General features: G+C 43.5%; 1 protein-coding gene across 1 annotated transcript in view; it reads left to right on the top strand.

The window, feature by feature from the left end:
* The window catches only part of LOC115124709 (extracellular matrix protein 2), a 49,862-nt gene extending 47,732 nt beyond the window's left edge, over positions 1 to 2,130 (top strand). Inside the window, exon 11 of the mRNA XM_065002111.1 lies at positions 168 to 2,130. Within this exon, the coding sequence (XP_064858183.1) occupies positions 168 to 336 (169 nt within the window). The 3' untranslated portion in view covers positions 337 to 2,130. The remainder of the gene's footprint in view (positions 1 to 167) is intronic.
* The last annotated feature ends 14,799 nt before the right edge of the window (positions 2,131 to 16,929 follow it).

Here is a 16,929-nt window from a genome sequence, read left to right as displayed (position 1 = left end):
TAACCATTTCTGATCAGTTTGTAGTTTTGGGAGAGGAACATGATTTGAATTGGCCTTCACAGAAGATTTATCAATTGAAGAGTATTGACTTCTCGACGTCCAATACAGAGTAATACAAGTAATCACTTCATGCTGTACAACCAATTCACCTTATCAATATCTTCCAGGACGTTTGCAGAGGACGCTTTCTGTGACCCCGAGAACGACGAGGACGCTAACATATTGACGCTGCGCCTGGAGAACAACTACATCGACCCCAGGAAGATCTCTTCCTCCGCCTTCTCCTGCGTACGCTCCTACTCCAGCATCGTCTTGAAACCTCAGTGGACCAAGTAACATGCGTCCTTTTTAACGCTGTTATTTTTTACTAAAAGTCCAGGAAAATGTCACTAAATCACCAGCTGTGTTGAAACCTCAGTGGATGAAATCACATGCTTCTAACATTAACAACATAACATAACAAACATAACAAACAAACGAGAGGAAATGCCTGGAAGTCCACGTGGAATTCAGCCTGTGTATTCTGTCTGTTATTCTAGTAAAAACCAAAGAAACTGTCACTGGCCGTGTCCCGAAATCTGTCAAGTACGGGTTGTTACAGTATATCAAGGAAAATGTCACTAAATCACCAGCCTCCGGTGTCTCAATGTTACTGAGTGATGCGTGCAACCTGCATGTTAATGTAAAGTAGAAGGTGAAACATTCTGCTATGAAAATGTAAACACACTGTATGTACCTTTCATGTCTCAGTGTTTTATTCATCTTTTATTAAACTGTTTTTTTTTTTTTTACCATGTAAGGGAAGACCCCCCTGTATTGGACAAAAATGAATGGCAACATATTGGCAGTGGCCAAACCATATACACATTGTCCAATTACCACCCAATTCGGCGTTGATTCATGCAAAGCATATTGCAAATGCCATATGGCTATTGCCAGTTGTAACACTTTAAAAATTCAACAGGTGGCGAATCCGCTCCACCGTGGTTTTTCATATTGGATATGTAACCCAAGTCAACGTCCAAAAGCAAAATTTTGAAAAAATGAAATTTTTGTAAAAAACTTATCACCCCTTAAAAAAGTGCTTTCTGGACCGTTTTTCGAAATTCTTTCGATTTTTTTTGTCAATTACACATGTGTAAGAACTGTATGAATATACTTTTGTCCAATTTTATTATCATCATTTTTTATTTTTTTTTACATGCGCATAAGGAATATGTTTTGTCCAATTTCAATATGATTTCATACGAAGTCAAAAGTCAAAAGTCAAAAATGTCAAAATTTTGGAAAAAACTTCACACACCCTTAAAAAGTGCTTTCTGGACCGTTTTTCGAAATTCTTTCAAATTTTGTGTCAATTACACACGTATAAGAACTGTATCAACATACTTTAGTTGTATTTTAATATCATATATATATTATTTTTTTTAACTTGTGCATAAGGAATATGATTTGTCCATTTACAATATGATTTCATAGGAAGTCAAAAGTCAAAGTCAAAATTCACTTTTTTTGGGGCCAAATGCCATATGAAATTTGACATGCTCAAAAATGCTAAATTGACTGGCCTGATGAACACAGGGTGGCCGAGCAGTGATAGTTGTACATTTCCATCACTCGTTGTGTTGATTTCATCATGTCCATTAGGTGATGTTTTTTCACTATAGAATCATATTGCAAGTGCGCGTGCATTTGCAATATGGTTCAATGGACAATTACCATATGAAATTTGACATGCTCAAAAATGCTAAATTGACTGGCCTGATGAACACAGGGTGGCCGAGCAGTGATAGTTGTACCTTTCCATCACTCGTTGTGTTGATTTCATCATGTCCATTAGGTGATGTTTTTTCACTATAGAATCATATTGCAAGTGTGCGTGCATTTGCAATATGGTTCAATGGACAATTACCATATGAAATTTGACATGCTCAAAAATGCTAAATTGACTGGCCCGATGAACTCGGGATGGCTGGGCAGTGATTCTGGTTCATCTCAATCGCTCGTTAGGGTTGATTTCAGAATGTCCATTAGGTGATGTTTTTTCACTATAGAATCATATTGCAAATGCACGTGCATTGTTGTGCAACTGGTAACCCAAAAATAAAAATAAGGTGATTTCTATATGTCCATTTGTTTATGTTTGCTTACTTTTGCAAAGTCACTGTGCATTTGCAATATGGTTCAATGGGCAGGTACCATCACGAATTTGTCATGCTATAAAAACCCTGCAGGAATGTGAAATTGACTGGCCCGATGAACTTGGGATGGCTGGGCAGTGATTCTGGTTCATCTCAATGGCTCGTTAGGGTTGATTTCAGAATGTCACTTTTGGTGATGGTACCTCACTGTTTAAACATATTGCAAATGGACAAGAGTCACCAGCAAGTCACCGTCCATCAGTCAATTAGATATCATTCTGACACCAAGCTGATACAAACTGACACTAACCCCACTTTTTCCAACTTGTTTAGTAGCCAACTATCACATACTTCAGAGCTGGCCCAAAATTCACAACGCCTTCGGTTCAAACCATTAAAAAAACATAAAACACATAGTTACGTTCTAGCTGCGGGTCCATTTCTTATGTTACGTGTAGGCCTAGCTGAGACGACCCCGAATCCCAAGTTTCGGCTCGATCGGTCATTTGGTGTCCGAGCAAAACCCTAATTGGTGCTGAAAATCAACTTTTTTCTATGACTTGCTACGGGGTCCTTGAATGAGCTATCGAGACCGAAACATTGGGGTCCGTCTCTATGGGCCGAGCCGGTTTCAATGAACCTAGTCTTGTGTCTCTGAGACTTTTCTAAATGTCGCCATTTTCGTAATGGTCAAAATGAATTGAAGTCATTGCAAATGTACGAAGCTGTTTCTCGGTCCGAGAACCGTCTAGAGCCACGTAACTCACCACGCACTATTGAACTGAGGTCTAGAACAGGATTCTAAAGTTTCGGAACTCTAGGTCTGACGGTTCTTTAAAAGTTCCAACAAGGTTAACTAATGCAGGCAGTGTATGTCTCTACGCACCCCAATGGGTCCCTCCTTCCAAGCTGTGTGTGTGTGTGATTTAGTTTTCCTTTGAAATTTTATGGGAAAAATGACTGATTTACAGTTCATGGGGGTTGCCTAATCACATATATGAAGTTTTGGAAAGATCTGACTTTTTTAACCCCTCGAAACTGCCCAAGAGACACCAATTATGGCACTTCCGGTTGGCACAGGAAGCTATAAGTCAACACATATCCTCACTGGGGTATGCTTTTACAGAATCCTGAGTTTTAAGTCTTTACGTTAAGAACTGACTGATTTACACAGGGTTGAATGCACTATGTCTATCAAACTGCAGGCAGGGTATGGAAAAACACTTTTAGGGTGATTTTAACCACTTCCGGTTGGTCCAGGAAGCTCAGAATCAACACAGGTAGACCTCATACTGGCCTGATGGACTGTTACCAAAGACAGGTTCATACGGCATTCATAACCCATATAGGCTTCAGGTTGAATTTAGGGGTGCAGGCAATGTATTCCTATGGGGAGACAAGTCAATGCAAACTCTTTGAAGTAAACACCTTCTTTTAACTATTAAGGGTTAATGCCACACGGTCAAGGTTAGGCTTGCACGGATCGGAAGGACCTTAGGAACGTACCTGAGGTCAAATTGTGCTTCTCACCCTAAAGGTTCTCTCACTGTCACCCAAAAGCAAATGACGTGGTGGGGCAGGCTTAATTTTGGGCCTACTTTTCTAATGGTCGCTGCGCTTAGACCGAGCGAGCTACGGTCAAGCGGGATATCTCGTTGAACTCGGCACGGCCTAGAGATTATGGTAATGCCATTGCCTGCTCTCTGTGTCTTTAACCTCTTAAGTCGACCCTCTACTTTTTTGAACATTCTGTTAAAAATCGCGCAACATTTCAGCGCCCTGCTACTCATGCCAGGAATATAGTATATGCATTTGCTTAGTCTGTGTGGATAGAAAACACTCAGACGTTTATAAAACTGGTTAAATCACTGCTGTGGCTTTACCAGAACGGCATTTACATCGAAAAGCACAGGAAAAACTGATCACTGAAAATGGGAAAATATATCCATGCGCTACTTGAACCCATTGATAAAGGTGAACCACAATTAATTGACTGAGGTTGCAGTACCTACAGCTTCCACACGGTGTCTAGAGTCTTGTCATTTCCCTTCAAGTTTTTTCTTGGTCAAACACATGCAGGGCACCGTATCTCCTCAGGTCTAGGACCGGATATTTTCGTTGAGTTTCTAGCCGGACATTTTTCCAGACGGACAGCTAATGATCTTTACATCGCCTCCTGATGAATTGTATCGCTTATTAACGTTTACTAATACCTAAAGTTGCATTACAAACGTATTTCGAAGTGTTTTGTGAAAGTTTATCGTCGACTTTTTGAATTTAAAAAAATGACGTTACGTTTTGAAACGATGTTTTTTCGTTTATCACACAGTCTACATATAACGATATCTAGGCTTTATATGGACCGATTTAATCGAAATAAAGACCCAAATAGTGTTTATGGGACATCTAGGAGTGCCAACAAAGAAGATGGTGAAAGGTAATGAATGTTTTCTATTTTATTGTGCGGTTTGTGTAACGCCGAAATGCTAATTATTTTGTTTACGTCCCCTGCGGGTCTTTTGGGGTGTTACATGCTATCAGATAATAGCTTCTCATGCTTTCGCCGAAAAGCATTTTAAAAATCTGACTTGTTGCCTGGATTCACAACGAGTGTAGCTTTAATTCGATACCCTGCATGTGTATTTTAATGAACTTTTGAGTTTTAACTAATACTATTAGCATTTAGCGAAGCGCATTTGCATTTCCAGAGCTCTAGTTGGGACGCAAGCGTCCCGAGTAGAAGCAAGAGGTTAAGAACCGCACTTTTTAACTCCATCCTTGCTGTGTGTGCGTGTGAGAGCTTTTCTTTGACATCTATTGGGAGAAATGACTGATTTACAGTTTAGGAGGGTCACCTAGTCACACATATGAAGTTTTGGAGAGATGTGACTTTTTTAACCCTTCAAAACAGACAGTGTGACCCAATTAAAGGCACTTCCGGTTGGCACAGGAAGCTATAAGTAAACACATATCTTGATTGCCATAGACACTTACAGAATCCTGAGTTTTAAGTCTTTAAGTTAAGAATTGACTGATCTACGATCTACAGAGGGTTGAATGTAGTCATTTTCACCTTTGAAGGTTATGTACATCAAAACACCTTTTGGGTCAATTTAACCACTTCCGGTTGCTCCAGGAAGCTTAGAATCGACACAGGTAGACCTCATAGTGGTCTGATGGACTGTCATAGAAGACAGCTTCATTAGGCATTCATAACCCACATAGGCTTCAGGTTGAATTTAGAGGTGCAGGCAATGTATTCCTATGGGGAGAGACGTCAATGCAAACTGTTTGATGTAAACACCTTCTTTTAACTGGTAAGGCTTAATGCCACACGGTCAAGGTTAGGCTTGCACGGATCGGGAGGACCTCAGGTACGTTCCTGAGGTCGAATTGTGCTTCTCACCTTAACGGTTCTCTCACTGTCACCCAAAAGCAAATGACATTGAGGGCCAGCCTTCATTTTGGGCCTACTTTTCTAATGGTTGCTGTGCTTAGACCGAGCGAGCTACGGTCAAGTGGGGCATCTTGTTGAACTCGGCACGGCCTAGAGATTACGTTTATGCCATTGCCTGCTCTCTGTGTCTTTGAGCACTGCCCTTTTTCACTCCATCCTTGCTGTGTGTGCGTGTGAGAGCTTTTCTTTGACATCTATTGGGAGAAATGACTGATTTACAGTTTAGGAGGGTTACCTAGTCACACATATGAAGTTTTGGAGAGATATGACTTTTCTAACCCTTCAAAACAGACAGTGTGACCCAATTAAAGGCACTTCCGGTTGGCACAGGAAGCTATAAGTAAACACATGTCTTGATTGACATAGAAACTTACAGAATCATGAGTTTTAAGTCTTTAAGTTAAGAATTGACTGATCTACGATCTACACAGGGTTGAATGTAGTCATGTTCACCTTTGAAGGTTATGTACATCAAAAAACACCTTTTGGGTCAATTTAACCACTTCCGGTTGCTCCAGGAAGCTTAGAATCGACACAGGTAGACCTCATAGTGGTCTGATGGACTGTCATAGAAGACAGCTTCATAAGGCATTCATAACCCACATAGGCTTCAGGTTGAAATTAGAGGTGCAGGCAATGTATTCCTATGGGGAGAGAAGTCAATGCAAACTCTTTGAAGTAAACATCTTCTTTTAACTGTTAAGGGTTAATGCCACACGGTCAAGGTTAGGCTTGCACGGATCGGGAGGACCTTAGGAACGTACCTGAGGTCGAATTGTGCTTCTCACCCTAACGGTTCTCTCACTGTCACCCAAAAGCAAATGACATTGAGGGCCAGGCTTCATTTTGGTTCTGCTTTTTTTCAAGGTCACTGCACTCAGAGCGAGCTACGGTCAAGCGGGGCGTCTCGTTGAACTCGGCACAGTCTGGAGACTATGGTGATGCCATTTTTGTGTTGATTTCAGAATGCCATTTTGGTGATGGTCCCTCTCCGTTTAAACATATTGCTAATGTACAAAAGTCAACTAGCAAGTCAGTGTCCACCAGTCAATTAGATGTCATTCTGACACCAAACTGATACCAATTGACACCAAACCCACTTTTTCCAACTCATTTAGAAGCCAACTATCACATATGTCAGAGCAGGCCCATAATTCACAGCGCCATTAGTTTAAAACATAATAAAAACGTAAAACACATAGTTACGTTCTAGCTGCGGGTCCAGGTCGGACATTATGTGAAGGCCTATGTGAGGCGACCCCGAATCCCGAGTTTCGGCTCGATAGGTCCTTCGGCGCCCGAGTAAAACCCTAATTGGTGCTGAAAATCCACTTATTTCAATGCCTTGCTATGGGGTCCTTGAATGAGCTATCGGACCGAAACGTTGGGGTCCGTCTCTATGGGCCGAGCCGGTTTCAATGAACCTAGTCTTGTGTCTCTGAGACTTTTCTAAATGTCGCCATTTTCGTAATGGTCAAAATGAATTGAAGTCATTGCAAATGTACGAGGCTATTTCTCGGTCCGAGAACCTTCTAGAGCCACCTAACTCACCACGCACTATCGACCCGAGGTCTAGAACAGGTTTCTAAAGTTTCGGAACTCTAGGTCTGACGGTTCTTTTTTAGCTCGAACAAAGCTAACTATTGGAGGCACTGTCTGTCTCTACAAACCCCAATACGTCCCTCCTTCCAAGTTGTGTGTCTGTGTGATTTAGTTTTCCTTTGAAATTTTATGGGACAAATGACTGATTTACAGTTCATGGGGGTTGCCTAATCACACATATGAAGTTTTGGAAAGATCTGACTTTTTTAACCCCTCGAAACAGCCCCTGAGACACCAATTAAGGCACTTCCGGTTGGCACAGGAAGCTATAAGTCAACACATATCCTCACTGGGGTATGCTTTTACAGAATCCTGAGTTTTAAGTCCTTACGTTAAGAATTGACTGATTTACACAGGGTTGAATGCACTATGTCTATCAAACTGCAGTCAGGGTATGGAAAAACACTTTTAGGGTGATTTTAACCACTTCCGGTTGGTCCAGGAAGCTTAGAATCAACACAGGTAGACCTCATACTGCCCTGATGGACTGTTACTAAAAACAGGTTCATACGGCATTCATAACCCATATAGACTTCAGGTTGAATTTAGGGGTGCAGGCAATGTATTCCTATGGGGAGACAAGTCAATGCAAACTCTTTGAAGTAAACATCTTCTTTTAACTATTAAGGGTTAATGCTACACGGTCAATGTTAGGCTTGCACGGATCGGGAGGACCTTAGGAACGTACCTGAGGTCGAATTGTGCTTCTCACCCTAACGGTTCTCTCACTGTCACCCAAAAGCAAATGACATTGAGGGCCAGGCTTCATTTTGGTTCTGCTTTTTTTCAAGGTCACTGCACTCAGAGCGAGCTACGGTCAAGCGGGGCGTCTCGTTGAACTCGGCACAGTCTGGAGACTATGGTGATGCCATTTTTTGTGTTGATTTCAGAATGCCATTTTGGTGATGGTCCCTCTCCGTTTAAACATATTGCTAATGTACAAAAGTCAACTAGCAAGTCAGTGTCCATCAGTCAATTAGATGTCATTCTGACACAGAACTGATACCAATTGACACCAAACCCACTTTTTAGGCTTTGTGTGTCTTTAAGCACCGCACTTTGTCACTCCATCCTTGCTGTGTGTGTGTTTCTGTGTGTGTGTGTGTGAGAGAGAGCTTTTCTTTGACATCTGTTGGGAGAAATGACTGACTTACAGTTTATGGTGGTTGCCTAATCACACATATGAAGTTTTGAAAAGATCTGACCTTTTTAACCCTTGGAAGCTGCCACTGGGACACCATTTAAGGCACTTCCGGTTGGCACAGGAAGCTATAAATAAACTCATATCATGATTTGGGTATGCCTTTACAGAATCCTGAGTTTGAAGTCTTTACGTTAAGAACTGAGTTATTTACGGAGGGTTTAGTGAGTGTGTGTTATTTTAGAAAATCATAGAAAATCACAGAAATCTCGCAGAGCTCCCCAGCACACTTTAAAAAGATTCGTAAGAACACCCTGCAACTGGATCTGTAACCGTTGAAAAAAAAAAACACCTATCCGTGAACATCACCTAGGTGTCGTTGTACGATTTCTCTTAAATGACGATAGATAAATGGCTGGTTCTTTTTTTATTGACACCGGAGGCTCCTTGACTTTGACGTGAAGTGGAAAAATAATTTCTCTATTTTCATTTTGGACCTTTAATCCCAGATGAACTCAAATTAATCCCATAACTCAAAAACCTTTGAGGCCTAGACGCCATCTTGTTCGGGGCCAACTGCCCATTATGCCGGCCCTACGCTCACCGAGTTTCGGCTTCTAAATATTTTCAGTTTTCGAGATAAGGCCCCGTCGTGAATCGTGATGTTTTGTCCAATACCAATATGATTGGTTATGCCCTCTTGTGGGAATTTCCGGGACAGCGGAAAAATTACCTAAATCTTATTATTTTTGTAAAACGGAAACCGAATGTCCGACAAAGTTCATTTGATGACTTCCTGGTAGGTCCGGCCCTGCCGCTCGGCCCGACGCCGTCCGCGAATTTTACAAACGATTTCGGACGTCTAGTAAGGGACCGTACATTTGCAATATGGACTTTCTCACTAACCATACAGGTACTGCCAAAATCTTCCCTTAGGTATGGAAGGAAAATGTCTTGGCGATTGAGGCACAACTTCTTGGGCTTTCTTTCCCTGAAACCTTTTAATTTAAAGATTGAAGAGTTTCATCCATTGTAGAGAAACCTCAGTCTATCAAAAGCACTGAGGCTGGATCTGGGTGTAACGTCGGATGAGTGAGGAGTCAAATGCAGAGAGCAAAGTGACCGGGAAAAACGCTTTAATGTCCTTCAAAACGTAACAGGTCCAAACATGGGTGAAGCCCTAAAACACTGGTGGTAAACAAACCCAAAATCTAGTGACAAACACTGGCGCTATAAACAAACCCAAAACCTAGTGACAAACACTGGAACTAAACAAACCCAAAACCTAGTTACAAACACTGGAGCTAAACAAACCCAAAACCTAGTGACAAACACTGGAGCTAAACAAACCCAAAAACCTAGTGACAAACACTAGACAGCGAAAACCCAAAACCTAGTGACAAACACTGGCGCTAAACAAACCCAAAACCTAGTGACAAACACTGGACAGCGAAAACCCAAAACCTAGTGACAAACACTGGCGCTAAACAAACCCAAAACCTAGTGACAAACACTGGACAGCGAAAACCCAAAACCTAGTGACAAACACTGGACAGCGAAAACCCAAAACCTAGTTACAAACACTGGACAGCGAAAACCCCAAAACAAACACGATACATCACCAAACGTAACAACCAACAAGCCCGCACAAACACCAGCGGGCAAAACAAACTTAAATAACACCCATCCCAAAACCCCAACAAGGAACAGGTGAAAACAATTAGACAAAAACAAACGAAAAGGAAAAAGGGATCGGTGGCAGCTAGTAGACCGGCGACGACGACCGCCGAGCGCCACCCGAGCAGGAAGGGGAGCCACCTTCAGTGGCAGCTAGTAGACCGGCGACGACGACCGCTGAGCGCCACCCGAGCAGGAAGGGGAGCCACCTTCAGTGGCAGCTAATAGACCGGCGAGCGCCACCCGAGCAGGAAGGGGAGCCACCTACAGTGGCAGCTAGTAGACCGGCGACGACGACCGCCGAGCGCCACCCGAGCAGGAAGGGGAGCCACCTACAGTGGCAGCTAGTAGACCGGCGACGACGAGCGCCGAGCGCCACCCGAACAGGAAGGGGAGCCACCTTCAGTGGCAGCTAGTAGACCGGCGACGACGACCGCCGAGCGCCACCCGAGCAGGAAGGGGAGCCACCTACAGTGGCAGCTAGTAGACCGGCGACGACGACCGCCGAGCGCCACCCGAACAGTAAGGGGAGCTACCTTCAGTGGCAGCTAGTAGACCGGCGACGACGACCGCCGAACGTCACCCGAACAGGAAGGGGAGCCACCTTCAGTGGCAGCTAGTAGACCGGCGACGACGACCGCCGAACGTCACCCGAACAGGAAGGGGAGCCACCTTCAGTTGCAGCTAGTAGACCGGCGACGACGACCGCCGAGCGCCACCCGAACAGTAAGGGGAGCTACCTTCAGTGGCAGCTAGTAGACCGGCGACGACGACCGCCGAACGTCACCCGAACAGGAAGGGGAGCCACCTTCAGTGGCATCTAGTAGACCGGCGACGACGACCGCCGAACGTCACCCGAACAGGAAGGGGAGCCACCTTCAGTGGCAGCTAATAGACCGGCGACGACCGCCGAGCGCCACCCGAGCAAGAAGGGGAGCCACCTTCAGTGGTATTCGTGACACTGGGCTGCTTTTGAAATGGCACCCTATACCCTATACAGTGCACTACTTTAGACCAGGGCCCATATGGGATAGGGTGCACTACTTTAGACCAGGGCCCATAGGGGATAGGATGCACTACTTTAGACCAGGGCCCATACGGGATAGGGTGCACTACTTTAGACCAGGGCCCATAGGGGATAGGATGCACTACTTTAGACCAGGACCCATAGGGGATAGGGTGCACTACTTTAGACCAGGACCCATACGGGATAGGGTGCACTACTTTAGACCAGGGCCCATACGGGATAGGGTGAAACGAGGTCCTGGTGACGGAGTGTTACAATAAGGACGTTACAGAGATCAAATCAAACTTTATTAGTCACATGCGCCGAATACAAAAAGTGTAGACTTTACTGTGAAATGCTGACTTACAAGCCCTTAACCAACAGTGTAGACCTTACTGTGAAATGCTGACTCACAAGCCCTTAACCAACAGTGTAGACCTTACAGTGAAATGCTGACTTACAAGCCCTTAACCAACAGTGTAGACCTTACAGTGAAATGCTGACTCACAAGCCCTTAACCAACAGTGTAGACCTTACAGTGAAATGCTGACTTACAAGCCCTTAACCAACAGTGTAGACCTTACAGTGAAATGCTGACTTACAAGCCCTTAACCAACAGTGTAGACCTTACAGTGAAATGCTGACTTACAAGCTTTCCTTGGATCACTGGGGCCAAGCTTCCTGACATCCATCGTACAAGCTTTCCTTGGATCACTGGGGCCAAGCTTCCTGACATCCATCTTACAAGCTTTCCTTGGATCACTGGGGCCAAGCTTCCTGACATCCATCGTAGAAGCTTTCCTTGGATCACTGGGGCCAAGCTTCCTGACATCCATCGTACAAGCTTTCCTTGGATCACTGGGGCCAAGCTTCCTGACATCCATCTTACAAGCTTTCCTTGGATCACTGGGGCCAAGCTTCCTGACATCCATCTTACAAGCTTTCCTTGGATCACTGGGGCCAAGCTTCCTGACATCCATCTTACAAGCTTTCCTTGGATCACTGGGGCCAAGCTTCCTGACATCCATCTTACAAGCTTTCCTTGGATCACTGGGGCCAAGCTTCCTGACATCCATCTTACAAGCTTTCCTTGGATCACTGGGGCCAAGCTTCCTGACATCCATCTTACAAGCTTTCCTTGGATCACTGGGGCCAAGCTTCCTGACATCCATCTTACAAGCTTTCCTTGGATCACTGGGGCCAAGCTTCCTGACATCCATCTTACAAGCTTTCCTTGGATCACTGGGGCCAAGCTTCCTGACATCCATCGTACAAGCTTTCCTTGGATCACTGGGGCCAAGCTTCCTGACATCCATCTTACAAGCTTTCCTTGGATCACTGGGGCCAAGCTTCCTGACATCCATCTTACAAGCTTTCCTTGGATCACTGGGGCCAAGCTTCCTGACATCCATCTTACAAGCTTTCCTTGGATCACTGGGGCTTCCTGACATCCATCTTACAAGCTTTCCTTGGATCACTGGGGCCAAGCTTCCTGACATCCATCTTACAAGCTTTCCTTGGATCACTGGGGCCAAGCTTCCTGACATCCATCTTACAAGCTTTCCTTGGATCACTGGGGCCAAGCTTCCTGACATCCATCTTACAAGCTTTCCTTGGATCACTGGGGCCAAGCTTCCTGACATCCATCTTACAAGCTTTCCTTGGATCACTGGGGCCAAGCTTCCTGACATCCATCTTACAAGCTTTCCTTGGATCACTGGGGCCAAGCTTCCTGACATCCATCTTACAAGCTTTCCTTGGATCACTGGGGCCAAGCTTCCTGACATCCATCTTACAAGCTTTCCTTGGATCACTGGGGCCAAGCTTCCTGACATCCATCTTACAAGCTTTCCTTGGATCACTGGGGCCAAGCTTCCTGACATCCATCTTACAAGCTTTCCTTGGATCACTGGGGCTAAGCTTCCTGACATCCATCTTACAAGCTTTCCTTGGATCACTGGGGCCAAGCTTCCTGACATCCATCTTACAAGCTTTCCTTGGATCACTGGGGCCAAGCTTCCTGACATCCATCTTACAAGCTTTCCTTGGATCACTGGGGCCAAGCTTCCTGACATCCATCTTACAAGCTTTCCTTGGATCACTGGGGCCAAGCTTCCTGACATCCATCTTACAAGCTTTCCTTGGATCACTGGGGCTAAGCTTCCTGACATCCATCTTACAAGCTTTCCTTGGATCACTGGGGCCAAGCTTCCTGACATCCATCTTACAAGCTTTCCTTGGATCACTGGGGCCAAGCTTCCTGACATCCATCTTACAAGCTTTCCTTGGATCACTGGGGCCAAGCTTCCTGACATCCATCGTACAAGCTTTCCTTGGATCACTGGGGCTTCCTGACATCCATCGTACAAGCTTTCCTTGGATCACTGGGGCCAAGCTTCCTGACATCAATCTTACAAGCTTTCCTTGGATCACTGGGGCTTCCTGACATCCATCGTACAAGCTTTCCTTGGATCACTGGGGCCAAGCTTCCTGACATCCATCTTACAAGCTTTCCTTGGATCACTGGGGCTTCCTGACATCCATCTTACAAGCTTTCCTTGTATGCCTATTTTGACCAAATAAAGTGATACTTTAAACATCTAACAGAATAATTAATTAGATTGGAAAGAAAAAGCCATATCTCAGACTGGCCAATAAAAATAAAATATTAAGGTGGGCAAAAGAACACAGACATTGGACAGAGGAACTCTTTTATTTATTTATTTATTTTTATTTCACCTTTATTTAACCAGGTAGGCAAGTTGAGAACAAGTTCTCATTTACAATTGCTGCCTAGAAGGCCAGCATCCAGGAGTCGCCTCTGCACTGTTGATGTTGAGACTGGGGTTTTGTGGGTACTATTTCATAAGCTGCCAATTGAGGACTTGTGAGGCATCTGTTTCTAGACACTCTGATGTACTTGTCCTCTTTCTCAGTTGTGCACCGGGGCCTCCCACTCCTCTTTCTATTCTGGTTGGAGCCAGTTTGCGCTGTTCTGTGAAGGGAGTAGTACACAGCGTTGTACGAGATCTTCAGTTTCTTGGCAATTTCTCGCATGGAATAGCCTTCCTTTCTCAGAACAAGAATAGACTGACGAGTTTCAGAAGAAAGTCCTTTGTTTCTGTCCATTTTGAGCCTGTAATCGAGCCCACAAATGCTGATGCTCCAGATACTCAACTAGTCTAAAGAAGGCCAGTTTTATTGCTTCTTTAATCAGTACAACAGTTTTCAGCTGTGCTAACATAATTGCAAAAGGGTTTTCTAATGATCAATTAGCCTTTTTAAAATTATAAACTTGGATTAGCTAACACAACGTGCCATTGGAACACAGGAGTGATTGGTTGCTGATAATGGGCCTCTGTACGCCTATGTAGATATTCCATTGGAACACAGGTGTGATGGTTGCTGATAATGGGCCTCTATACGCCTATGTAGATATTCCATAAAAAGAATCTGCCGTTTCCTGCTACAATAGTCATCTACAACATTAATAATGTCTACACTGTATTTCTGATCATTTTGATGTTATTTTAATGGACAAAAAATGAGCTTTTCTTTAAAAAACAAGGACATTTCTAAGTGACCCCAAACTTTTGAACGGTAGTGTACATGTGATATGAGTAATGTAAGATATGTAAACATTATTAAAGTGCCATTATTTAGAGTGCCATTGTATAAAGTGACAGTGGCATTGTAAAAAAGTGACCAGCAATCAGCCATGAACCACTGATCACGTCTCTTCCTGTCACATGACTTCTGTTCTGATGATGCAGTAAGTAGGTATGGACATTCACTTTACCGTAAGCTGCCGAGTCATATTTTCCCCTAATTTCAATGAGAACATCATACCTGGGTTCAAATACTATTTGAAATCTTTCAAGTAATTTGAGTGTTTGCTTCATCCTTCCTGGGGTGCCAAATGGGTTTACAGTTTTGGGACTATTTTATTGGTTTCATTAAGCCAGGCAAGCTCAATCAAGCACAGCTATTGTATTTGAAACTATTTCAAATAGTATTTGAACCCAGGTCTGGAAGACATACACAGTTTATTGGTGTCCATGGAAATGACTCTAAACTGTCTGTGTCTTGTGCTAAGCTAATTGGACATAATAAGGGTATATCCTGTTTATACTGAATGGAACTCATTTGAAAAGGTTGACTATAGATCTATAGATCTCATGAGCACAGACATAACTAATTGAAATCACGGTCATAGAAGAGAATGGAGAGGGCTCTTTATTCATGTTTCAATATAGTAAATATGGTAGTATTGATTCTTGAAAGATTTGAATCATTTCCATATTTAAGCATGCAGAATGTGAGAGAAGAGTGGAGCAGGCTCTATGCTTCATACCGAATCATCTGGTTGTGTTGTGAATATGCATATTTTCATTGAACTTTTATCTATTCATGCAGGTCAGTTAAGAACAAATCTGTTTTACAACGATGGCCCTAAAGTCTAATGAATCGGAACAAATGCAGACAAATCAACTGAAAATTATTGTTATTGCAAGATCTCAGTCTACAGACTGATCTTCTGTAGGAAAATAATACAAAACCAACTCAATATGAGAGAGATGGTGCACTTAAACATGAATAAAAACCCCTGTCCATTATAGCTGGGTGTTTCAGCCAAACCCTAACCTAGTTGGGCCCTCTGGGTTTCACCCTTCAGACTGCAGTGTGCTGTGGCAAGCAAATATCAGATGCCACAAACATTTTAAGCACTGAAGGAAACATGCACTTAGATCTATTCTGTGCTTTTTGTTGAGTATGAGTAGGGAGATTTCTGGTAATTCCAACGTAATTCAATGGTTATTTTGGCCATGACTCATTCCTAAAACAGAACTCAAAGTGAAACTGGGAAGTGAGAATGCAATCCCAGCTGCTGCTAAAGAGTGTAAACAAGAGACGCATTAACTGAGCTATGGGGCCATTTTAGAGAATCATTAGCTAGCTGAGCTATGGGGCCATTTTAGAGAATCATTAGCTAGCTGAGCTATGGGGCCATTTTAGAGAATCATTAGCTAGCTGAGCTATGGGCCATTTTAGAGAATCATTAGCTAGCTGAGCTATGGGGCCATTTTAGAGAATCATTAGCTAGCTGAGCTATGGGGCCATTTTAGAGACACATTAACTAACTTAGCTATGGGGCCATTTTAGAGACACATTAACTAACTTAGCTATGGGGCCATTTTATAGACACATTTACTAGCCAACCATGGGGCCATTTTAGAGACACATTAACTAGCTAAGCCATGGGGCCATTTTAGAGAGACATTAATTAGCTAGCTAAGCCATGGGGCCAATTTAGAGACACATTAATTCTTTGGGATAGGGGGCAGCATTTTCACTTTTGGATGAATAGCGTGCCCAGAGTGAACTGCCTCCTACTCAGTCCCAGATGCTAATATATGCATATTATTATTAGTATTGGATAGAAAACATTCTAAAGTTCAGGCTTCTACTGTGAAGGGGGGCCGGATGGGAGCTGTTTGACTAAGGGGTCTGCCTGCAGCCTCGTTCTCAGTCACGCGGTTTCACATGAGAGGTATCTCTCGTTCCATTGCTTTTCTACAGACAATGGAATTCTCCGGTTGGAACATTATTGAACATTTATGATAAAAACATCCTAAAAAATGGATTCTATACTTATTTTGACATGTTTCTTCGACCTGTAATATAACTTTTTGAACTTTCCGTCCAACTGGACCTGAACTCGATTTTGGTTTGTTTACCAAACGCCCTAACAAAAGAAGCTATTTTACATAAATGGACATAAATGACGGACATTATCGAACAAAACACGCATTTATTGTGGAACTGCGATTCCTGGGAGTGCATTCTGGGAGTGCCACCCCCATAGACTGCCAGAGGTCCGGACAACAGACCCTCCGATTTGACA

This window comes from Oncorhynchus nerka, linkage group LG15 (genome assembly GCF_034236695.1).
Source record: "Oncorhynchus nerka isolate Pitt River linkage group LG15, Oner_Uvic_2.0, whole genome shotgun sequence".
In the NCBI taxonomy this organism is placed as follows: domain Eukaryota; kingdom Metazoa; phylum Chordata; class Actinopteri; order Salmoniformes; family Salmonidae; genus Oncorhynchus; species Oncorhynchus nerka.
Note: the sequence above shows the minus strand (reverse complement) of the source record. Positions and strands in the feature narration are given on the sequence as shown.